General features: G+C 43.8%; 1 protein-coding gene across 10 annotated transcripts in view; it reads right to left on the bottom strand.

The window, feature by feature from the left end:
- Ulk4 (unc-51 like kinase 4) overlaps positions 1 to 26,017 on the bottom strand; it is a 340,955-nt gene that overhangs the window by 301,970 nt on the left and 12,968 nt on the right. For 8 of the 10 annotated variants that reach the window (XM_033762656.1, XM_033762658.1, XM_033762653.1 and 5 more), the window contains exons 6-17: positions 24,810 to 24,911; positions 24,158 to 24,241; positions 22,189 to 22,264; positions 19,556 to 19,648; positions 18,273 to 18,367; positions 18,060 to 18,129; positions 16,091 to 16,187; positions 10,634 to 10,738; positions 7,406 to 7,466; positions 5,628 to 5,809; positions 4,755 to 4,801; positions 74 to 152 (exon numbers count right to left, since the gene is read on the bottom strand). In XM_033762656.1, coding sequence (XP_033618547.1) covers positions 74 to 152; positions 4,755 to 4,801; positions 5,628 to 5,809; positions 7,406 to 7,466; positions 10,634 to 10,738; positions 16,091 to 16,187; positions 18,060 to 18,129; positions 18,273 to 18,367; positions 19,556 to 19,648; positions 22,189 to 22,264; positions 24,158 to 24,241; positions 24,810 to 24,911 — 1,091 coding nt within the window. Of the gene's footprint in view, positions 1 to 73; positions 153 to 4,754; positions 4,802 to 5,627; positions 5,810 to 7,405; positions 7,467 to 10,633; positions 10,739 to 16,090; positions 16,188 to 18,059; positions 18,130 to 18,272; positions 18,368 to 18,950; positions 19,459 to 19,555; positions 19,649 to 22,188; positions 22,265 to 24,157; positions 24,242 to 24,809; positions 24,912 to 26,017 lie in introns of those variants that run through there. The other 2 variants (XM_033762659.1, XM_033762657.1) reach the window with 2 other exon arrangements.

Here is a 26,017-nt window from a genome sequence, read left to right as displayed (position 1 = left end):
TGTATGTCCCGAATTATAAAACCAAAAACAATCTCTGTAGCATTAATAACACAACAGTGATGAAAGACATTACCTCAATAACAGGTGTGTTTTCTTGGAGCTCACTCGTGTGCAAGGCCAGCAGACCGATCACCCGCGCCACTCTGGCCCGTCTGTGAAGGGAGAGGACGCAGCTCTGAGGAGGTGGGCACCGAGGAGCCACCAGCTCGCAGCATCACACACATGCACGTGAGACACGAGGTATGAAGTACACAGCCCAGGGCACACCCCCTCCTGCTCACGGGGACACACAAATAGCAGTCTGTGATGCCGACAAAACGTAAGCTGTGTCCAACAGTAAAATGGAAAATAAAACTGTGACGGGCCTTCACCAGAGAGAAGAGGGCAGTGGTGATTAACCCTTCTCTCTCTGAGAGCAGAAGCATTTGCCTATCGGCCTCTGGGGTACTTGCTAGAAGGACAGGGAGCTTCTAGGTGTGCAGTAAATAACTAAAACCAGAACTGTCAAACATGTGGGGACATACGCCATGCAATAGAAAGGTTTACAATAAAACAGCTTACAAATGTTGCTTTTTAAATAAACACTAATTTTGTAACACATTCCCTTTGGTATCTAGTAGAAAATGAAGTTGATAAATTAAGTAAAACTTCAGTGTGATTTGAGCAAGTATTTATTTAATGAAGAAAATTAATTTTAATGAGTTTTTTTCAATGAAAAAATAAGTTGACACAAACCACACTTCTGCTCAGTGGTGTGTGCATGTCTTCTCGCCCAACAAGTGTGTGCTGTTTTTCAGCTTCTTAAAATACATCTTTGAGGATGTGTGGAAGGGAAACGAGTCACCCTGGAAGAGGAGCATGGGAAATGCGCTGCCCACCTCTTTCATACAGAAGGGTTCTCATGGATTTCAGCACCTGAACCACCCACTGAGCACCCTAACACATGCAGATTCATGAAGTCCTAGCTACTACATGATTAGGGCCTACTTGTGAATAAAACCACCACACCTCAGCACATTCCCGCCAGCCTGAACCAGCACGGTAGCTTGCACCGCCACTGGTCGGAGTGGTACAGCAGTGCGTAGGACAGTCATGTGGGTGCTACTGGTGGTTCAAGCCACTTGCAGCAAGACATGCAAATTTTAGCCCCACCATGACTGTGTTGAAAGTGATTATTTTGTAAAGGATTTGTTAGGATACTGAACCAAGGATATTTTTTTAAAGTTTCTAGTCACTGCTTTGCCACTATTCTGGTTTGGATCCTCAATGTCCCCAAGATGTGTCTTAAAGGCTTGGTCCCCAGCCTTGCCACTCCCAGGACAGGGTGGCACCTGGACAGGTTCCTGGCCTCCAGGAAGTGACCAGATTTTCGGCCACACTTTTGCCATGATGTTGGCGGAAGGAGTTGAGTCACTGGGGGCCACCCCTGAAGGGGATGGCAGAGACCTGGGCCCCTCTTCTCTCTGAGCTTCCGGCTACCATGAGGTGACCATGCCTCCCCCAGGGACTCCCAACCTATAACATCACCCAAAGAAACAGGGCTCAGACACCAGGACCGCAGCCTCTCCAACATTTCCATCTGAGACATATGTCACAATGATGGAAAGATGCCTGGCCTGATGCCCACAGTGAGGTCACGTGTCCCAGCCTCCACGTGTGCCAGGCAGGGACGGCCTGGCTACCACCCAGGTCCCCTCACATGTGCCGTGACCAGCACTCACTATGAAGTGAAGATACAAACACAGAGAATTCGCTTTGCAAACTGAAGCTCACAGCACTCGGGAGACACTGAATCCTTTTTTACTCCATAAAATTAAACACTGGCTAGTAGACGTATTCAACCACTATAAAAATGTATTGTAACATGTCAACTGAATTTGCCGCAATCCCACTCAAAACAGTTTCCATGAGAACACAAAAAAACTACTTTAAAACCCTTATGCTTTTAAGGTATACACTACTTAGCCCTCAGCTTATAACAGAAATCTCCTTCCGGCTGCCTCACCTGCCTGGCTCCTCCTCAGAGCCCAGGTTCCCCTAAGACTCAGCACACTGCACCCCAGAATCACTCCAGTCTCGGGCGATAGCACTGCTGGGCAAAGTTCTGCTGGTGAGAGAAGCGCCCCTATGCGGCACTGCCCAGTATAGCATCCACCAGAAATGGACCATAAGGGCGAGCTAGGGACTAAGCATCTACTTTTATTTAGCTTCAAGAACCACTGCAGTCAGTGGCTACCAGCAGAAGACACTGGAGTATATGTTGATACAATGTTTCAAAGAGCATTTTAGCAATGGATGAGAAGTCACAAAACATTTACTACAGCTATAACTTGGGTCTTCAATGTCCCCAAAGGCCCTGGTGTTTCAGGCTTTCCCCAGCCTGGCCTTCCTGGGAGGTGGCAGGAGCTCTAAGTGGTGGGACCCTCAGGGAGGTCCTGCAGGTGGTGGGAGAGGACACTGGCCCCCACCCTCCTCCCCTCTCTGCTTCCTGGCCACCAGGAGGGGAACAGCTGAGTCTGCCAAACACAGTGTGTTGCTGCAGGACCACCTGGTCATGTACTAAAATCACCAAAAGTGAGCCCCAAAAACCCTTCCTGCTTTATAAATTGATCATCTCAAGTCTTTTGTTACAAAAACAGAAAACTAAGAAGCATGGGGCCAGGGATTTAGCTCAGTGGTTCCAGCGCCTGCCTCGCAAGTGCAAGGGCTGGAGTTCGAACCCTGGTAACCAAAAGAAAAAAAAAAAAAACAAAAGAAGAAGCACAGTTGTCTTCCACCCATTTGTTCTCTGACTCTGTCCTAAAGAAAAAGCAGGCACAGAGATTTAACCACAAAAATGCTTACCAAAAACACTGTTCCCAAAGAGCAGCACAGAATAAATAAAAATTATCACAATAGCCTTCAAAACATTATCTCACTCAAATTAATGGCATAATAATTTACACAAGGGGAAGAGAAACTTAGGAAACCATATCATGTGACTGCATTTCTATATGCCAGATGAACTTGGAAAACTGATCAAAACATGAAAAAAAAGGATATATGAACACCTACTTAAATAAAAATAAGTAAAAAATAAAAGTGGAAAACATGGCAGCAGCATTTGAAAGAGGAAAAGCAGTGCCTAGTAGAGGACCTGTCGTCTACCTTACTGTTTACCATTCTCTTCCAGCCAAAACTGTTTAATGATTAAACTTGAGTTTTAAAAATGAAACAAAACGGGCTGGGGATTTAGCTCAGTGGTGCCGCTGCCTACCTCACAAGCCCAAGGGCCCAAGTTCAATCCCTGGTACAAAAAAAAAAAAAAGAAAGAAAGAAAGAAAATAGTTCTTAAAACAGCAGTAGGACAGAATCAAGACCATCCACCTTGGTGTCAGCAGAGGACCTATGTGAAGGTGTGTTTTCAAGAATTGTGTTTAAACAGTAAGGATTTCCATGGTTTCCTTTGATACCAGGGATAGAACTCAGGACCTTGCACTTACAAGGCAGCGGCGTCCATGGTTTCTTTTTATTTGTTTGTTTGCTTTGAGGCAGGGTCTTACTATGTAGTTGAGACTGACCTGGAACTCACTATGTAGCCCAGGCTGATCTTGAACTCACAGCAATCTCCTGCCTCAGCCTCCCAAGTACTGGAATTACAGATGTGAGCCACCACGGCCGGCTCCATGGTTTCTTTTTAAAGGGCACACCGAAAACCTTCTCAAAGTACCAACTACTCAACCATTCCCTTAAGCCCTATTTTGCAATGTCAGCTTTGCTTCGGGAGGGTGGCATTAGATGATGCATCAGAATAATGCCCCAAAGAGGTCTGTGCGAACTCCTGCGGTTCAGGAAAAATAATTACTATCATTCTCTACACCACACCTCACATCTCCTCACCCCCGTCTCCCCATGTACTTCTGATTTGCACCTAAGTAAGCCTGCCACGCCCCAGGATACATTAATCACCCAGCACCAGACAATCTCACTCACAGTTTAATTATTACCAAAACCTATGAAGTAGTTACACTGTCCCCATTTCACAGGGGAGGTAACTGAGGCTCAGAAGCTAAAGCAGTTTGCCGAACGGACAATCTGTCTAAAACCCAAACCTACACTATTTCCTTGTCCCACACAGACTCCCCAGGAAGTGCAGGCCCAGAAGAAGGTTTAATCAGTTGGCCGCGTCTCACTGGCAGCCAGAGCCCAGAGTCTTCTGTCACCTGACCTATCACCGTGCTTCTCACTGAGGCCTGCTGCTTCTGTAGAGAGCCAGCACCCTTCCTCTCTGGATTCTGCAGGTTAAAATCCCACAAGATTACAGACAACATCCTGGGAAGGGAAGCTACAGGTGCCCAAAGGCAAACTCTAGGAGTATAAATTAAATCACAGGGGTCTGGTGCATAGGAACCGCTGAATGTGCTTTTTTTTTCCCCCCTTTGGTAACAGGGATCGAACTCGGGTCCTTGAGCTTTTGAGGTGCCAGGCGGTGGAACCACTAAGCTAAATCCCCAGCCCCATAGTAAACACTCAACAGCAGTCAGTGAAGTAGCTTAGACAATCTCAGAATTTTATTTATAATATTAGGATAATGGTTATTTTTAAATCTTTTTAAATTTATAATTAGGATGCCTCCAGAAATTGTCTATGAATCAGTCAACTTTACTTCAGAATAATTTATAATAACCACTTAGGACCTGCTCATGATGAGTGTGTAAGCTGCAGTAACTTCATAAAATCATAAAGAATATTTCTGAAATATAAATGTTACTTACATATCCCAGTTTGGAGCTATTCGCAAATGCTGGATTAGCAGCTGAAACTAGGATAAAAAGTAAAAATGCACATTTAACTCAAGAAACAACACAGAAAGTGATTCCAAGGTAACAAATCAGATCTTTATGCAACAAAAATGTGAATTGTGCACCAAGAAAATAATTTACAAAATGCAAAAAGTGCTGAGATGAATATAAAAGCAAAAAATACTTTTTGTTTCTTCTACCACTTTATATCCCTTAAACGTCCACGCCATGCAACAGACACCAGCTACCAGACAAGTAATCTTAGTACCGTCTTAAAAGGAAAATGAACTAGTGCTTTTTTCAGCCAGTTCCCAAATGAAATATTTCCCTATGGAAAATAATTCCAAATCATCATAATTCTTTGCTGAAAATAACTTCAAAAGCACTATCAAGTCCCAATGGGTTTACCAGTAAATGGAGACAATCCAAGAACATTCCCAGGAGCAGAAAACAGAAGTCTTAGGACATGGACATCTCCTTTTAATCACACCAGAAACCTCGGAGGTCATTTACGGGGGATACAGTAAAGGAGCCCCTATTCTACACAGGGAGATCCTACAGTGTGAGGTCTGTCCTGTGATTTCAGTGAAAACTACGCTATGCTAATTAAAACATTAACATACAATGAAATATTACAAAAGAAAAACTTCCAATCGCCATTCTACCTAACTACTTTTAGACGATGTATGCATTAAAACGAGGACAATGTTCATGAACTTGTGGTAGATGAACCATTTTCCATCGTAATTAAATCAAATACTTTAACCCTTGTTTCAACCTCCAGGGAAACAAGAAAGATAAGCACACACAGCCTGCTGCCAGGACCCTGGAAGCAGCAGCGCTTACCAGGGGAGAATGGAGGAGCCTGGTGGCGACCTCCTGGTGCGCAGCCACCACGCACATATAGCAGAGGAGGTTCAGCTTAGCCCGCAAGGCCCCCGCACTCTTCTCGGTGGAGTCGATCTGCGAGCACACTTGCTGCAAAAAGTCGTTCCAGTCTTGGTCCTTCAGAGATAATAGCGTATCGACTACAGAGGGAGCAAAGCAGTAAAAGTGTGCATGAAACACAGGAGGATCCCTGAAACATCACGTGAGAAGTCAAACAAAGAAAGTTCAGGTCCAATGAGGACAAAGCAGACTCTGACATTACCACTGTCAAAATCACCCAGGCACGGCGGTGCACACCTGTAATCCCACCATTCTGGGAGGCCAAGGCAGGGGGGCTGCAACTTCAAGCCCACCTGGGCAAGTGAGTAACTTAGTGAGACATGATCACAGAACAAAAAAAAAAAAAAAAATTCAAGGCCTGGAATGTAGCTGGGTGCAAGGTCCTGGGTTCCATCTGCAGTACTGTCAATAAATAATCTCTCTAAAGATAATACATTTAATTGTCGCCTATATTCCTCATCTCTGTCTACCCAGGGATACTTTTTTTTTTTTTTTTTGGCACCAGGGATCAAACCCAGGATTTTGCACTTGCCAGGCAGGCGCTGTGCTATTGAGCTAAATCCCCAGCCGTCCACGGATGCTTCTTAATTAATTCAATTGAAAACTCTACTCAAAAAAAAACAAGCACACAACTAAAGGAGGATTGTCCTACAACCCACACTATAACTAAGCACAAAACTAAAGAAAAAATAATTGTAAAAATAACTCCCTGAACAACTCAAAGGGGAAAAAATGAAAGAACATAATTTCTCCATAGTAATCGTCTGGATTTCCATGATCAATACTTCTTGACACAGAAAGCACTATCAATACTTCGCTTCACTCTAGCCTTTTTGGTTTATTTTGTTTTGTTTTGGTACCAGGGATCCAACTTGGGACCTTGTGCTTGCGAGACAGGCAGTGGAAACACTGAGTTAAATCCCCGGCCCCAACTTTGGCCTTTTGAAAATGTCTCTCTATGTAGTTTCTCTTAGTTTTTTTTAATCAGTAATTACGTTGACTTATATAAGCCATTACTTGGTTCATATAACTTTGAATAGATTTTATTATAAATTTACTTTAAACCAAAGATTCTACTCTAGCCACAATGAAGAATTTTCCCTGAATCTACCTTAACATTAAGCTGTAAGTTGTCCAGCTAAAAAAGTCAACACAAGATATGCAAAGTTCTAATGTTCACCCCAGAAAAGCTTCCATTAGCTGCAATGACCACGATAACCCTTTAACAGTTTCTATTCAGACGAGATTGGGTGCGTTGGAGTGATACAACCACAGGCAACTCCTTCTATTCAAACCCCAGCCCTACAAGAGTGAGCTTTCCAGCCCAGGTGGAACTCGACTGCCCCAAACTGTGGTCCCCGGCCCTGAACACCCACCACACCACTGTCCCTGCAGAAACCCAGAGGCCCCAGGGGAAGGGCAGAAGACCCTCCTCCACCCACAGGAAAACTCGCCCAGCTCCCCAGAACGTCCCCACCCACAGGGCACAGGGCATCAGGACTCAGCCACCAAGGCAGGTTACGAGGGCTTGTAACTTCCACAGAGCTGCCCCCAGAGCACAATCAAGGGGCAGGGAAAGACTCTGCTATCCCACACAAATCTTCCATTTGTAAAACAACTTTGTGTTTGTATCCGTGGACAAAGCGTTTCATGTTAAACAACCCCTCTGGTCCTACCTGAACGTGCTGGCAGATGCAATATTTTTGGATCAAATTTAATTGGTGCTTGCTTCATTATCTGTGGTTCAAGAAGAAAATAAACTTGTAAGCTATACGTTTGTCTGAAAAAGTGTCTCCTGAATCACATCACAAAAAAGTCATCAAAAAAGAAAAAGGAATCTGCTATTTCAGATTAAAATACTTAAACAGAAACAATGTGTTTTTGAAAAAAATTTCTATTGCCTTCTTCAGGTATTCTAGACATTAGAACTCTATCAAAAGTGTAGCTGGTAAAATTCTGTGAGTTGTCTTTTCATTCTGCTGATTGTTTCCTGTGCTGTGTAAAAGCTTTTTAAAATGTTTACAGCAACACAATTCACAACAGTTGAGCTCTGGAAACAGCCTAGGTGCCCGTTTATCAATAAACAGAAAAAAAAAATATGGTATACCCACATAAGGGAATTATTATTCGGATATAAAGAATGAGAAACACCTCGTTATCATGGCTTATATCTAGATGTCCCTGCAAAGTCAGAGGCAGGACTTGTGGGAGGTGAATCACAGAGACACTAAACGTGATATTAGGAGATGGGGGTCTGGCTGGGGTCATGACCTGGGAGGGGCGTCTCCCTCCCCAGTTCCCCCTTTCCTCTCTCTGCTTCCTGACTGCCAGCACCGAAGCATCTTTTCCTCCACCATGTCCCTCTGCTATTGTTTCTTCTTTGAAGCTAGCCAACCACGGACTGAAACATGAGACAAAATAAACCTCTCCTCCTTTAGTGTGGGTGTTGGGTACTGTGTCTCAGTGACAAGATAGTGACTAAGACAGATTCTGGTACCAAGAAGTGGGGTCACTGCTGATTAAAGAAGCCCTAGAGTGCTGTGAGCTGAGCTTGATGGGAGACTCTGATCAAAGTGCAGAAGACCAGAATGCCGACAGAAGTACAAATGGTAAAGACCAGGCTCATGAGATTTCAGTTGGAAATGAGAACTCTGCTGGCAGTTGGAAGCTAGGTCCTATGAATTATGCACAAGCAGAAAACTTGTTTACCTTCTACTCATGTCCTGAGACCGTGCAAGGACCGAGATTAAGGACAGTGGACCAATTAATCTGGCAGAGGAAATTTCAAGGCAGCCAAACATTCAGGCTGCGCCATGGGCACTGCTCACTGCTTTTACTCAGATTTACACTGAGATAGAGGAGTAAATGGACCATTTATATTTTTCAGTTTTGCTAGAAAGAAATGGGCTCTAAAGGTGGAGCAGAAGAGAGCTTGGTTGCTTAAAATATTAGCATTAAAAAGAAGCCAAGTACTTTGGATCAGGATAATAGAAAAGACATCTCGAGAGCAGGTAAAGAGTCAGCAAGGCCCCACTCTTGACAAACTAAGAGGGGCAAAAGTACAAGATTTTGCTTTGAAAAGAGACCCCCAGGGCACCTAAGCTCAAGAATGGCTACCTAGGATTCAGTTCACAATGCTCAGCCATCCAGGAACTTAAGAGGCCTCTGCAGCCATGGTTAAAGGAAGCCTGGCTACTACTCAAGCTTGTGTCATAGCTTGGCGTCATCCACGTGGTGCCAGGTTTGGGCACACGCAGAAATGCAAGAGTTGTGGGGTCAGGGAGGCTTCCACTCCGATTTCAGAAAGCTAAGAGGCCAGGCAGTGTGGCCTGAGAGGGCAGTGTGGGAAGCTGTGAGAGTGAAAGCAAAAGTGCAGTAGAAACTCCAGGAAGTTGGAGAAGCCAGGAACATGGAACATCAGCTGAGGGAGGAAATGGGCAGTGAGCAGAGAGAAGCCATAACAACTGCCCAAGCCATTTACATTTCACATCTGACCACACCTTGCCTGGGGTGCTGACCACAGAGCGAAAGAATTTAACATTTGCCCCGCTGGACTTCAGTCTTGCTTGGGTCCATTCTTTCCATAGCCATATTTCTCCCTTTAGGAATGAAAATGTTTTTCCTGTACCACTGTATGCAGGTAGTGTTTAACTTTCTGACTTTTACAGGAGCTCACAGCTACAAGTTTGCCTCAGGTCTCAGAGGAGACTTTGGACTTTGATTTTTCAGCAATGCTGGAACTGTTAGGACTTTGGCAACTCTCAGAGATGGACTAAATGCATTTTGCATAAAGAGTTGAGAGCCAAGGTAGAATGTTAAGGGTAGTATCTAGATGTCCCCCAAGAGCCTCATGCAATCATAAGCAGGGCTTTTGAATTAACTGACTCATGGGCTGCTGTAACTAAAGGTGATGCCAGGAGGTGGAGTCTGGTCAGAAGAGGTGGGTCACTGCCTGTGTCCTGGTAGGGTGCTCCTCCTGTAGATCTCTGCCTCCTGGCTTCCATGACATAAGCAGCTTTTCCTCCACCATGCCGCTATGTTATTTCTTCTTTGGAGCCAGCCAACCACAGACTACAACATGAGCTAAAATAAACCTTTCGTCCTTTAAGTGTCAGGTATTATAGCTCAGCAACAAGAAAATGACTAAGAGACCTATGATCCATCAAGTTTAGCGTAAGAGTTATTCCACCAGACATCTGAATTCATAAAAAGAATCAGCTCCATTATGAAAAAAAACTAATCTTTATGAAATGCTAAGAAATAAATGTGTACCCAAGAATCCATTCAGCCCAAAACAAAATAATGTTCCTCAATGAGATACAAGGAAGCAGTCATGATTATGAAAAAAGACATTTTCAAACAGGGAAACAGGAAAATTAAAATCAGAACAGTTGTTAGAGCGTAAGTGTGTTGGGTGGTGGAATCAAAAGGTAAATACTCATCATCCTTTAGGAACGTGACTACATCCCTAAAGATGTGAAGCAACACGCTCAGACCGGGTTAAAAGGGAATCATGAACTGCAGCCCCTCACTCCCTCTGCACCCCTCATCATCTGCCGGCAGTCCTGACACCCATGAGACAGCAGGGTACCTGGGTAGCCCCTAACCAGCTCCCCGTCACCTGCCTCCATGAGGCGTCACGACAAGAACCTGGAAGGGACTGTAACGTGGAGTGCGGGAGAGACAGAGCACTGAGCCGTCCCAGAGGGAGAAGGGGGCAAACTCTTCAGCAGTGCGATGGGAGGATGGGAGGGAGGGTGGAGGGGAGCCCTGCGAAGTGGAGGAAGCAGGGAGCAGGAGAGAATGCAAGGCTAATGCTCTTTGTGAAAAGAGCATGCGGCAGACTCCACCCTCCCATGAGGTCTCAGGCACAGCCCCCACCCCAAGTCCCCACGCCGCCACACCTTCGGGTTGTCAATGACTGGGGTGACAAGCAGGTCTGAGTCTGTGTAGATAAGAGCTCTCATCTGTGACTCCAGTGCTTCTTGGCTCAGGTGTGCACTTGTGATCTAAAATAGGAACATAAATGATATTTGTTTCGGACTATAAAGACAGAGCTAAGAAGATGCTGAAGAGGAGGACACCCCATGAAAGGCCGTTCCTGTCAGTGTGCTTTCACTGCTATTCAAAATGCTGTCACAGTCTTGAGCAATCCTCACAAAATTCTAAATGCTAGGTGTCATTATTCCCATTTTACAGATAGAAAAACAGCGCAGGGAAAGTAACCAAGTTGTTTGACTCATGTCAAGTACCCCTTACAACCAAGGCAAAGAGGGCCAGAAACAGACCTCCTGTACCCTGACGCTCTCAATTGTGCTGCAGCCAGTGGGTGCTACCATCACCCTCCTGGCTGGTACCTTTCATCAATAAAATGCTCACCAATTACTTCTGCCCTAATGGATATTCAATATGAAATTAAAATTATAAAATAAAAATAAGTACCAACACATTTATTAAACCTAGAGTCAATACGTAAGGACTGTAGATAACCAGACGTTTACCATCAATTAATCCTGAGAGTTTGTGTCTGTGTGTGTGTGTGTGTGTGTGTGTGTGTGTTCTCTAGTTAACCACAATTTTTATTTCTAGTGCCCTAAATATTTCACATTGGAAAAAAAAAGAGGACCTACACATTAAAAACTTAAATTTAAATAAGGGCTAATGACCTTAGGAAAAGTAATCAAAGGGAAAAAAGAACGGAAGAGTTAGCTAATAAAAATTCTAGATATCAAATGAGACAAAAGATACACAAATGTGCACAAAGAATAAAGAGGGAAGAATACTGTAAAAAAAATTAAGTTTAAGAACATGGACTTTCAAGACAGAAAGACCAGCAGACTGACAAGGTTAATTATGTGACCTGAAGAAATTCAAAGCCTGTTTTCTTCAATGTAATGAAGATTAAAAGCAAAAGCCTTTCTAGGTTAGAAGAATACGTGCATAGCATTTGCCTGGCACTGTTCAAGAGAGGAGAGCTGGACTGGGTTCTGCAGACAACGGATGGTGGGAGCCTGGTAGGGAGGAGCAGCTGGATGGAGATGGGTCCTGTGGGCATGGGCAGCAGGAGGACGTGACCAGCAGAGCTAAGTGTGGACACCTCTGCCGGTAACACGGGAGGGAGCTTGATCAGTCCACAGAGCAGAGTAAGGTCAGTACCTGACAGACAGGTAGCCAAATTATCTTTATAAGCAGGTGCTATAACTCAGCCAGAAAACCGAAATTAATCAGCTAAAGAATTATTAGAAACAATACAAGAATTAGTAAGGGGAGCCAATAGAAAATTTCTATGTAAAATTTTCCTATTAGATAAACTGAACAAATGCACAAATAACAAATTGCTACAATTGAATATCCCATTCACAAAAGCAAAAGATAAATAGATATAATACCCAGGAAGTTGAGTAATAGAGATCTGTTTTCTAATCCTCCTAGCCGTAGGGACAAACAGTGCTCGACATGAGCCAAGCTATGTGATCAATAATCGCAATGAGATCAAATCATAGGAAAAAAACTGAAAAGTTCCTTTGTTTCAAAATAAAATTATGTATCAAACCAAAAGTCCAAATATCAAACTATAATCAGTCTTTGCTTTGGATAGTGTTATGTCTTGTGTCCCAAAGCCTCGTGGGGTCATGGGTGGGGTTTTTCAGAGGGCCAGAGCTAGAGTGTGCGATGCTGGGGTGAAGGGTGCATCACTGATAAATGAGTCAGTCCACTGACTGGTCTGGCACTGTCCTGGGTGTGGATAATGGGAAGGCCCACCCTAGGTGTGAGTGCTCCCCACCCTGAACAGAATTCAAGGGATAGAAAGAAAGATGCTGCCACTGCATTGCTGCTCTTGCTGCCTCCTGACTTCCACACTTTGAACTGTTTTTCCATCTGCAATGCCCCTTTGCCGTGCCAACCTGCCTTGGAGCCAGCCAATTATGGAATGAAACTGCTACAAATTGTGAGCCAAAATAAACCTCTTTTAACTTTAGGTGTTGGGTATTTTGTCTCAGCAAGGAGAAAAGTTAAATTTCAAGTAACTTTTAAACCAATATAAGTATCACTTAAAGGTTATATAACAGAAACTATATAATTATAGCTTGAGCATTTTCAATGAAATTTCTACTTTGTTCTACAACAACCATCTGCTAGAATGACTTCAACATCTACTGCATTTCAGAATGTTTTTACACTGATTTTCTATTTCACATATAATCAAAATAGCATTTGCAGAGAAATTTTTATTTTAACCCAGTAACACTAAAGTTCCATAGAGAAATTTCAAATTTCCAAATACATCAAAAATTGCAATTGATTATATCGAATCATAAGTACAATACCAATAATTTGGAAAAACATTAATCAAAAATATTTTTGCAGAAAGAAAATCATGACGAAAGAAATTAAAGAATACATAAATAAATAGAGACACCAGTGTTTATGAAAGAAAACTTAATGTTGCTGAAATCACAATGCTCCTCCAAACTGGTCTACAGATACAATGTGATCCACACTATGCCCCAGGCAAATTCTTTTCAGGAGACAAGTTGATCCAAGGGACCTAGAAGAGCCAAAAGGGAGGAATCGTACTGACACATTTCAAAGTTACAAAAGCTTTACAAGAGCTACAGTAACCAAGGCAGCAACACGAGGCCTCACGGAGAGACAGGTGCACCAACACACCAAGTCAGAAAGAGCCCACACATTTGCAGCCAGCTCACTTCCCACAAATGAGGTGAGGCAGTGCAACAGGGAACGAACAACCCTCCCACAACAGTGCTAAAACAACGAAGCCAACCCCGACCTCATGCCTTGGAGGTTAACATTAACTCAAATGGACGAAAGCACGAATTTAAGAGTGGAAGCTACAAAACTGCTGCAAGGAAGCACAGGCACAGCCCTGGGACCCTAGAGTGGGCAATGGCTTCTTACATGCAACACCCTACGCACGTGCAAATACTCAGAAAAGGACAACCTGGACTACACTGAAAAGAAAAACCTGTGCTTCATAAGACGCCATCACGAAAGACAAGGCCAGGAACTGGGGAGGCTCCACAGGGTCACAGCACTTGCCTGGCACACACAAGCCAAGGCTCAATGCCCAGCTCCGCAAAACAAGAAGAAAGGAGAAAGTGAAAAGACAGCCACAGAAAAGGAGAAAATGTTTACAAATCACCTCTCTAGACCAGGTAAAAATTCCCATGACTCAGTAACAAGATAAAGAATTCGCTGGGCCAAGGATGTAGCTTAGTGGTGCCACTTGCCTCAAAGTGCAAGGTCCTGAGTTCAATTCCCGGTACCAAAAAAAAAGAATTCATCACACAGGATTTGAACAGACATTTCTCTAAAGACAACAGACACATGGCCAACAATCCCATAAGGTTCTCAACATCGCAGCCATTGGGAGATAGCCAATCAAACCACAGTGAGAGGGACTTCGACGCCTCGAGAAAGGCTCCCCTTAGAAAGTCAGACAATGCAGCACCACTCACAACAGCTGGAAGGCGGGAACAGCCCGAGTGTCCATCAACAGCAGACAGGCAAATAAAACAGAGCATTACTCAGCCCTAAATAGGGATGAATGAATTCAAGCACATGCCCTAATGCGGCGGAACCTTGAAGTCAGAGGGTCACAGATCAGGGCAGTTTCAATTTGGGATGCTGAACAAGCTCTGGAGGTGGATGGTGGTGACGGCTGCACGACAATGTGAACTGTACACTTAGCAACGGTGAAAACAGTACATTTTATGTAACCGTTGCACTTCGGTTCACAAATGCTTTTGTTTGTGAACAATTTGATTCACAAACAGAAGCATTTGGCAGAATTTTTGGTTTGCGAACTCTGCATCAGGCAACAAACACAACCACGGCCATCTGTCCCACATGAACACAAATGTGGCCATCTTTCCAGAATCATGGAACAAATTAAGTTCCTGAACCAAGGTAACACTGTACATATTTTGTCACAACTTATTCAGGTGTGTGTGGTTCTAGGGATGGAACCCAGGCCTTGCGCATGCTAAGCAAGAGCTCTAGCACTGACCCATGACTGTAGCATGTACGGCTACAGGTTTGCAAGTTCACGACAGGGCCGTAATTCGTATGTCTCACTGCTGGGTGGCTTGAGCCACCAGTGGTACGTGTGTAAATGTCCCATCTGGTGGCTTTTTATTCGTTTCATTAGTAAAAAGACCAGTAAAAGTGACTAGATCTGTTTGTACCACCAGTGGTTCAGCCATCCAAAGTCATGCTTGTCCCACAAAGTGTTAAACACACACACACACACACACACACACACACACACACACACAAATGTTGCTGAGGATATGTAAAAATCTGAACCCTGAACACAATACTGGTGAGAACGAAAGTAGAGTAGCTATGCTGAAAATTGGATTGCAGTTCCTCAAAGATCATAGTCTGACACAGCAATGACACTCCTATGCATACACCCAACAGAAGTAAAAACAAACCTCACACAAACATGCAACGGATGTTCACAACAGCACTTTCCGTACAACTAGGTGGGAATGACAGGAGGGAGAAGTGGGGATGACAGGGTGGCTGCTACGGATGCAGGGTTTCGTCACAGGACGAAGGAGCTCTAACTTGATTGGGTGAATGGTCCTGTGTCTCTGAATAAAGCAAAGGCCCCTGATCACTTTGAATGGGTGAATGGGAATCTCAGGTCAATTACATCTCAAGAAAGCTGTTACCAAAAAACAACTATGAACTGACATCTCATGCTTACAGTAATTGCAAGGGAACCAATGATCAGGGAAAATACCTTTACTGTACATTTTATAATTGTGAACATAGTTCATATATCAATTTGCAGTTATTTGGGTGTGCTGGGACCAAGCTATGTGAGGACCACCCATGATACGTATAGATTGGTAGGGGCCAGTCTACACGTCCCACAGTCCCGAGGCCAATGTGACTTGCTTTAGGAATAGGGAAGCATGTGGGAGGTTGCATGTATCCTGGCTGTGTGGATCTGCTGAGGACAATGCAAAAAGAATGCAGGAATCCAGGTGTGGGGAAGGACTTCATCTGCATTAGCTTGCTCTCTCTGTGAGGATGAACTTGTTCCTCATTTTTTGTTGCCCATTCCTACTGCAATGGCTGTTCCCAGGAAAAGTACACTACCCTTCCCCAGCGCTTCCTGATGGTTAATAAAACTGGCTCGACTATGGAGATCACTGAGTTGGCCCACTAGAGGCAGGCTCTTCCCAGTCCTCTTGCACCTTGAATATTGTCTGTTTCTCTTTATTCCCTGTCCTCCCTCCTGCAGGTATCCACAGGTCTGATCAGCCTCCGGCATGGGTGAGCTTCTACATCTTATATAGAAAAATAACCCCATCACTGCCCACCTTGGCCAAGGGAGAGGCCTTCTGCAGTGAACTCTGAGTAGCGTCCTCTCCGGGGCTCAACCCCATGGTAGAGCTGGTCCTGGGGGTGGGACGAGAACTGGGAATAACCATATAACATTATTCAGATTCCAGGAACTTCATCCTCTGCTTACTGGTTTCTAAAAAAACATGTATTATGAAACATGGTAAAATATGATAATCATATATGACCTCATCATACAGGAAAGTTTAAGCTCTACCTGGTGTTTAGATAACACTATAATTCTTGTAACTGCTTTTGAAATATTTCCTGACTAAATTATTATTTCTTTTATTCACAGTCTTCTATAACATATTTCCTTTTTTAACTAGAAAGTTTAAAACACTGATTTTATTACTTTTAAGTGTCACCTGGTATAGGCAAGATTAATGTAATAAAACATAAAATACAAAGGATGGAAAATATTCAGTTTAATTTCAGAATATATGTGAAATGAAAAATTACCTTCATACCTATTTTAGACAAGTTATAATCTGCATCTATTTTTAATGATTTCTTTTCGATGTAAAAATGTCTGCTACAATCTATACTATTCCTCAGTCTCTCATTTTGAGTTTTCACATTTTAAAAATCCTTCCAGCATGTTATGGTGGTGCACATCTGTAATCCCAGCCCTCTGGGAGGCTGAGGCAAAGAAAAAAAATCACAAGTTCAAGCCCAGCCGGGGCAGCCTGGGTTTTGAGACCCTATTTCAAAATTAAAAAATAGGAAAGGGCTGGGGATGTGGCTCAATCCCCAATACCACCACCAAAAAAAACAAAAAACAAAAAAACAGTCCTTATTAGATTATTAAGATTCTAATTGTTCCCCTTAAATTCTCAAAGATTAGGATTTTCACCTTTTTTTTTTTTCTTTTTTTTCCTCAGTACCAGGAATCAAACTCAGGACCTTGCACTTTCAAGGCAGGCACCGCACCATTGAGCTATATCCTGAGCCCTTACTTTTCATTTACCTGTTCATCAATTCACTAAACAAGTATCTACATAGGCTATAACACATACCTGTGTGGTACTGATATGAGATTCTTAAAAATGTCAATTTCAAATGGCTAAAATTTATATAAATAAGTTGAACATATTTTACATTTAAATATGTGTAAAAAGATCAAGAAATTTTAGCTTAACATTATATACATGAAATAAATTACTTCTATGTAAGACTTTTTTACTTTTACAGTGCTGGGGACCTAACCTTTGTGCATGCTAGGCAAGTGCTCTACCACAGAGCTACACCCCGACCCAAGGGCTTTCTGAAAACTCTATTTAGTGTTTATGTATTACTTTTCATATGTTTATCCTAGTCACTTTAATACACTATCCTAACTTTTTTTCATTCTTTTCATGATTATAAACATTGTTTAAGCCTCACATTTAAAATGTATTCAAAGAAAATCACAGGGGTTGGAGACACAGCTCACTGGTCAACCAATGCCCAGCAGGCCCAAGTTCCTCAACTGGGTCCCAGCTTTAGCAAACAGGGAGGGAGGGAGTGGACACACGTGTTCCTCCTGCAAATCTATCCAAACAAAGAGGCTGAAGGACTGGGGATTTAGGTCAGTGGTTCCGCCACCTGCCTTGCAAGTGCAAGGACCCGAGTTCGATCCCCGGTACCAAAAAAAAAAACAGAGGCTGGACTCCTAAAATTTTCAATTCATTTTTATTTGAAGTTAAAGTATAAAATGAAAAGGACTCAACCCTTAAAAATAGGGGGAAATAAGTAATCTTTTAAATGCACAGCAGAATCTAGAGTCTGCTGGCCAGCACACAGCTATAATTTTGAAAACGGAGAGCGAGTTTGTGAGGTGGCACTGATGTCCCTGTCCTCCTCCTCTGTGTAACGGCTTTGCCCCTGGGACAGCAGATGGTTTAAAAAGATTTTCCTCTCATCTCCATCACTTCCCTCCCCGTTTTGGGATCTTGCCACACGTACCTGAGGAGAAACAGAGACTCATTCGGCTGACCCCCAGCAGTGCTCTTGGGCCGTAACTCGGCTGGATTTTCTGAAGCAGGAAAGCAATGTTTCATCCATAAAGAGACACGGTTATGATGAGCAGAGCAAAACACACACAGACACATTCAAGAAGGAAGCTGACCCTGAAGTCAGGCCCCGGCCAAGCCCCTGGCACAACCTGTGTGTGCTCACCAAGCTGGAGAATGTGGCCGGCACATCTACTCAGAGGGTGCTGCAAGGGCTCCTTGGGATCCTGGGGCCCAGAACTTTCCATCGCGCTTCTGCTGCTAAACAGGAGAGAACCAGAACACCCAGACTCACTTTGGAGATTTCTCTGGTTTTGTTCATGTAACAAGAGTTTGATAAAGGTAAGTAAATTATACATGACACTTATACAAAACCATAGTTAGAAAAGTAGCATTCTTCTTTAGTTTCAAGCCAAGCACTTTTCATACACAGTGAACTACAGAGAGTTTGTGAGCCCTTTCCCTGGAAAAGAAATGCTAGAGGAAGTCGCCCAGAGTCAGGCGCCACTCCAGCTCACCCATGGGGAGCTCCCTGGCAGCTCATTCCGGCTGGCCTGGCCTGGCCTCCCAGCAACACGCACCAGTGGAACAAGCCAAGGAAAGCCCTGGTTTCTGTTCCGAGGCAGAGCAGCCAGAGATCCTGCATTTGCTGCCAGCCTCCAGGTAACCTGCGACAGCCAGCTGGGCACAGCAGCAGCTAATGCACAGTGCCTGAACCACTAACAGGAGGAGGCCCGTTCTCTGTCCTGACAGCTGTGACCCCAAGAACATGAGGCAGCCCCCCATGGTGGCTCTGCTCTTCTCGCTCCCTCTCTCCCTCCACCCATTCCTACGCAACATTTACCTTGCTCAGTGTCCTGGGCTATGATGATTTCATATTAACGCTGAAGAATGCTGTGCAGGACAGGCTAAGTGAGTCAAGGGTGACACCCAACCACCGAACCCTGCTGGCTTAGAATCTCCTACGTTGGCCACAGTGCAGCTGGGCAGGAAAGCCCGGTCACCAGTCCCTCAAGACCCAGGCCAACAGCAACTCATGTCACATTTTTCTTCCCAATGACAACATCAGGAAGGAAATATGTGGCAAACAACACACTGGCTCACAGCGTTTCTATAGAGAAGAAACCTACGTCCCTGTCCAGGTTCCATTAGCCAGCATGAGTCACGCGGCCACCTCCCTGGTAACAGGGCGAGGGCGCAGGCACTCAGAGGGCAGGAAGCAGGGTTACTAAAGAAGAGGACGAAGGACCGGCAGACCAGGTCCCTGGCTAGAAAGGACAACTGCTCAGATGAGCAGAACCACCACTGAACTCGCTAAACTTTAACTAAACCAATGCCAGATTACTGACCATAAAAGCCCAGAAATTCACACCAGTGGTGCTGCACTATTAGAAGTAAACAGGCACAAGAGGGAGAGAACTGCACCCAGGCATAAGACAGCTGGCACACCTGACAGGGGAATCCTCCACGCTGGGCTCCTTGGCTTCCCTCGAAAGAGCTTCCTTCCAGAATGGGTGCTGCAGCACGCCGCTCCAGGTCAACCTTCATGGAAACAGAGGGGCAGAACTCCGACCTCCCGATTCACCGAGATCTCCAGGACATGTCCCAGGCACAAACCGCCACAGATTTTATGGTTTAGATTTTATAATGTAATTTTACAACATCACCATCCAAATGGACCTTTGAAAGTGCTTCCCATTTTACTCTTAGCATGCAACAGACTTCTCTTAGACAGCAAAATCATGAAGAAAGCAGAAGCCTTCAATGGCACAGAACAAAACTAAGAATTAGGAGTCTCAGGTCTCGTATTACAGTGAGTCTGATGAAAACTGTACAGGTTTCCAAGTAGTTTGTGCAGGGTATCCATAAACAATCGGAATTTTTTTAATGTAAATATGTCACCTATTATCTATCTATCAGCCCACTGCTCCATCATTTTCATTGCAGCGACCTGGCTATGTGACACTTTCAGCCTTGGCACTTCATTTGGAATCGGACCAGAACTGCAGCTCTGAGACCGTACAGCCCAGGCCCGCCTTGGGTCACTCCCACCACTGACTCAGCCGTATCTCACAAGAGACTCACCTTCAGGGAAGCAAAGCTTACTACTAATGGACTGTGCCCCACGGATACTCACAAGGCTAGGGAAACATACACCTACCTGACATTTACAGAAAAAAATGTGTTTAATTATTCAAAATATCTGTGTTGAAATGAAATTGCTTATCTAAAGTAAAACATAAACATTAAAGAAAAAGAACATATGATATCCCTTTTACACAAAGGGATGTATTTCACTGAAGGAAGCCAGGTGTGGTGGAGCACACCTGTAATCCAGAACTCTGGGAGGCTGAGGCAGGTTTACAAGACCCTGCTTCGTAATAAAAAGGGCCAGGGTAAAGGCCCATGGCTTGATCCCCTGTACTACAAAAACAAAAGGGAGAAAATAATTCACTGAAAGAGAAATAAAATGGCCAATAGCATAAAACTTATTTTTCAGCCATCAGAATGGCAGATATATAAAAGATCACACAAGCCTGCTGGAGGCGAGGGTGGCAGGTGCGGTGCTAGGAATTGGGCCACATCCCTGGATACGGTAAAGTATGTCTGTGTTCGTGCTCTCCCGACACATCCAGCTGTGGTGCTCTGAGCCTTCAACCGGCAGTCCCACTTTGAGAAATTCACACAAAGATTGCTGCCCACGTGAAGCCAGAGAAAAAACCCATACAACATACTTAACGTAGCAGTGTGTGTACTACTGTAAACCCAGAGACCCTGTGAAGCCTGGTTTTTCTTAGACTATTGCATGTACATTCTGCAGCCACTTAAAATGATTACGCAGACAGGTTTACTAACACGGGGATATACATAATGTACCCGTCGGTTACAAAGGAATGCGTTGGAAGCAAACAACTATTTAACACGAGGCTGTGCACGGGGCCCAGAGACTGCTCCATGCTAATCAGTCTTCCCTCTGCACCTCAGGGGACAGAGACCAAACCCAAAGATGCACGTGCCCTTACATGAAGTGCCACACACAGGCTTCTGTTTGCTTGTTTTTGCTGTACTAGATACTGGGCTCAGACCTTTGCACTGAGCTACACGTTTCCAATGCTTTCTTTTTTATGGTGAGACAGGGTCTTGCTGAATTGCTGAGTTGCCCAGACTGGGCCTGAACTTGCGATCCTCCTGCCTCAGCCTCCCAGAGTGCTGGGATCACAGGTATAACCTACAAACATCCTCTCATGGACTTCGGTCATCTCTACATTCCTTATAATACCCAATATAACAGAGGCGCTGCACATACAGCTAGCTGTTACACTGCACTGTTTAGGCAGTGACAGCAGGAATTGATACACACTCAAGTTTTTGTATATTTTCAATCTGCAATTGGTGGAATCCACAGATGCAGAACCGGAGAAAACAGAGGGCCGGCTGTGAGTTGTATCTGTATTTACATCCTACCTACCTTAGATCATCCACCTAGATAACACCAACCCTAACTCTCTCAATGTAAGCAGAGAAAAGTCTGCCTTACGGCTGTACATGAGTCAGCTTCTCCTTCCACACTGTTTTCTTCATATGTGTAATACACAAGAATGGAGTATGTTGTACCCTAAATTTATTCTCCATTCTACACCCTGAGCACGAGACCCTCACATACCTGTCTAAACCTCCCTCACCTCCATCTTGACAGTGCAATTTCTAAATTCAATGGTCTGAAACAATTAACCAAAGAAATCCACTTCTTGGATTTGAGATTCACAAGAATACATGCAACCTAACTAGGCAACTTTTTCTCAGGTACTGGGGATCGAACCCAGGGCCTCTCAAATAACAGGGCAGGGCTCTGTCACTGAGCCACACCCCAGCCCGCAGCAGCCACTTAACATATAAAAACAAACTTTTAAAGGCCATGCCTGATTAAAAACCATGAAAAGCATGAATTCTTAATCCAAAGTCAGACTTCTTTATAAAAAAAGTAACTTGGACAGCTATCTGCACATTAGAACAGCACTATTTTTACAGTATGTGAAGGGAAAAGATTTTAGTGTGCGTTTGCATCAAAAGACTGCCCATACCTTTTCTGAGGATCTTTTTGAAGTAAGCCATCAAGCAAACTAATAAAATCTGAAGAGGCTTTAGGAAGTGAGGAATCTGTAAGTAAATGGATTGTAAGAGGAAAAAAACATCAATTTAACATCCTAAAGGCAATCAATCACCTGTTAGGCACAAAAGCTGTAGCAGCACAGTCACACTCCTCCTCTGTGAGGCTCTGCAGAGACACAATGGGTGGGTCTCCCCAGGGCAATCGGAAAACTGGGGCCCAAAATCCCAGACTGAACCAAGCACAAGCTCAATAAGGTTTACCACTTGCCCCGGTCACAGACAGCAGTTAGTTACACCTGTTCTCTGGGTAATCCAAGTTCTCCCTGTCCTTTTTTGTGGTCCTGGGAACTGAACACAGGGCCTTTGCATGGAGCGACATCCCCAGGCCCTCTGCTTTTTTTTTTTTTAACCTGGGATGCAACTCAGGACCTTACACTTGCAAGGCAGGTGGCGGCACCACTGAGCTAAATCCCCAGCCCCAGCCTGAGTTATTTTATTTTTTTTATTTTTTTTACAGGGTCTACCTAGGTTGCCCAAGGCAAGCTTGAGCTTGTGCCCTTCCTTCCTCCACCTCCCAGTGTGCTGAGGTCAGTGCTGTGCACCCCCATGCCCAGCCAAACTCTGCTTTTATACCACCCCATGACAAGAATACATGTAATCTCCCTTTTACTCTGAAGACTTCTTAAGGGAAACAATGAACACTGCAACTTCACAAAACTACTAATTCCAGGGCAGGGGATTTAGCTCAGTGGTGCCACCACCTGCCTCATACGCCCAAGGTCCTGAGTTGGATCCCCAGTACCTTAAAAAAAAAAACAGAACTACAAATTCCATCGTTCTCACGACAGTTGTCTTTTTAAGCCAGATGGAAATGCAGCATGGCCTGTTCATCCGACTGCAGTGAAGAGGCCGTGAAGACGGGGCCTGAGACAGCAGCAAGGACCCTGGGCAGCCACGCGGCACAGATGGCACCAGGGGCACTGCAGCCAGTTCAAGGAAAATCCCCAGGAAATGATTAGCCTGGGCCACCAGTCAAAGGGCACCAGGCCCTTCGCACCTTCATTTTCAAATTTCTCCTCCCTACATGAAAGATTTCAACTTACAGCAGAAAAAAATACAGTACAGAAAGCAAGTGATTTAGCTTTGTTTAAGAAAGATACTACTTTCAAAATATCCAGTTTTTCTTCACCATGGGTAATTGAAACAACACTGAAAATATTCTGGCACGTCTCTTCCACTCATTACTTCTAAAAATTTTTCTGTTAAACATAGCACAGCGGTAGGGATGTAGCTCAGAGGTACAGCACCTGCCTGCCAAGTGTGAGGACCTGAGTTCAAGTCCCTGTACCAAAGATCAAAAAATAAAATTAAAAAATAAATGCAGCATAAATTTTTGTAAAATTTAGGGGTCTTAACTTCCCCAACAATGTACAGCAACATGTTAACCACATTCGTGCCATTTTTCTTTTCTTTAAAATTAGTGTTAATGGTAGATTATTATGTCAACCATAATTTATGTGATTAAAGTTAATAACCTTCAAAACAAGACAGCTGTGTCTAGTTTAAAAGGTGCCGGGCAGCCTGATGCACCAAGAAGAGCACCAGGATACCACACTTGTGCCGCACACAGCAGGAACACAAATTAAGCAAATGGCAAATTTGAAACATAAACTATACGGGCTTGATTTTTTAAATCTCTAATCCAGGCTTCTGGTGATTCAGAAGCACAAACTAATTCATGTTTTTAAATGAAAGAAAACATTAGTACTTTGCTTTCAATTTCAATATCAAAAGAAATGACAAAAAACTATCATTTTGGACTAAACATAAAATAGAACTTTTAGAGGTTATGAATCATTAAAACAGGCTTCGAGTCAAGTACAGTAAGACATAAATCAGGGTAGGATGTAAATTAACTGAATTTATCATAAGCAATATCACCTTTTGGAACAGGCGGCAGAGGGTCTTCATATAAAATCTTTTCAACTAATTCCGAAATACTTTCTGAGAAGAATGGAGGTTTTCCTGAAATCACAGTAACTTGCAAAATTACACAATGTGCCATCACCAATATTTCTGAACTTAGTTACAGATGTTTCAGAATTACACAATTAACAAGAAAAGGCAGTCATTAATTACTGAATTCCTAGCATACACACTAGGCATACTGTCTATTTTTTTATATTTCTCAAGTTCAGAATTTATTATCTACCTGACACACAAACTCACTTCTGACACACGATCACTACCATGATCCTAGGCTTCGTGGGCTACTCCACACATCCAAATGATTCAGTCGTGATGCACCTTTTAAAGAATTTCTATTATCAGCCCAGTTTTTAATAATTAGGTACATTTCAAACTTTCAGATGAATATCCTGAAAAATTACCTATTGCCAAAAAGCTCTTGAGAACCTGCACATATCCTGACATCAAGTAAATTAGCCAAAATTGGTATATACAAAAATTTAATAAAACTAAATTTTTGACATCTTAGAGGTTAAATATTTGCAAACTACAGGCATAACTTTTTTTGACATTATTTCTTTGTTTCAAATAGCTCTAATTCTACACTGAAACAGAAAGTAATCACCTGAAAACATTTCATAGAGCAGACAGCCCAACGACCAGAGGTCAGTGGTAACAGAGAAGTCAGCGCCCCTCACGATTTCGGGTGCCGTGTATATGGGGGACCCTAAAATCAAAGTGCAAAGAAAAGCTGTTAGGCATCCGTACTATACCCCACCAACCTACTGAGACAGACCTGCGAAGATGAACAAAGACAGGCGGGAAACATACACGACTAAAACTTCACAGGCTATTACAGCTTACACTGAGACTCCTCCCACAGCTTCATGCACTCCTTGATGGGGCTTTTCGGAGGTGGCTGGATCTAGGGTAGACGACACTGGGATTAAGAGTGTGTGGTACTGGGGTGGGGATTTAAATCAGTGGTTCCACCACCTGCCTCACAAGCGAAAGGTCCCCAATTCAATCCCTGGTACCCCCCAAAAAGAAAAAGAAGAGTGTGTGGTACCAGATTAGGCCCACTGATTAGTTTAGCCCAGTGCTGGGTGTGCATAACAAGAAGTCCCATCCTGGGTGTGGGTGTACCATCCAATCAACAGGCTTTTAGCCTGGAAGGGTAGAAGTCCCGCAGGCTCACTGCTTCCTGCCTCCTGTGCGCCCTGCCATGGGCTGTCTCTCCTCTGCAGTGCCCCTTGGCTATGTCACCCCAGCCACTCTGCACCGAAATCCCTACAAACTGTGAACGGCACTGACCCTCTCCCCCTTTAATTTGTGGGTGTCAGGTATTTCATTTCAGCAAAGGAAAAGGAACCAAGACACCTGCATTTCACATGTGTCAATGTTTTCTAATCCGAAGACTGGATCGTACAGAGGACAACACACATATGAATGCAGATTTTGCAAATCCACTTTGGTGAAGAGTGTGGCACATTCAGGTATGCATATGTATTTATAAATGTAAATTCAATTAACAATTAAAACAGTCAAAAGAGCCCTTATTAAACTACTATAATTAAATGGGCCAAGTTAAGCACCAGTAACAACCCTGAAATCCCACAGGCTTAACATCAAAGATCTATCTATGACTCAAACTCCAAGTGCACCAAGAGCGAGCCCCGGGCCCCAGTTCTTGCCGCCCCTTAGGGACCAGGTACAAAGAGGGTATCTTTACAGCATGGGGCAAGAATGCGACACACTGCCACCTGCCAGTGCCTCCTCTCACTTCTCAACATCACTGGCTTTTGTTGGGGACACAACCTCACCACACAGTCC

Source organism: Fukomys damarensis, unplaced genomic scaffold (assembly GCF_012274545.1).
Source record: "Fukomys damarensis isolate Sample0158 unplaced genomic scaffold, DMR_v1.0_HiC HiC_scaffold_12, whole genome shotgun sequence".
Lineage (NCBI taxonomy): Eukaryota > Metazoa > Chordata > Mammalia > Rodentia > Bathyergidae > Fukomys > Fukomys damarensis.
This window is presented reverse-complemented; position numbering and strand designations above follow the sequence as displayed.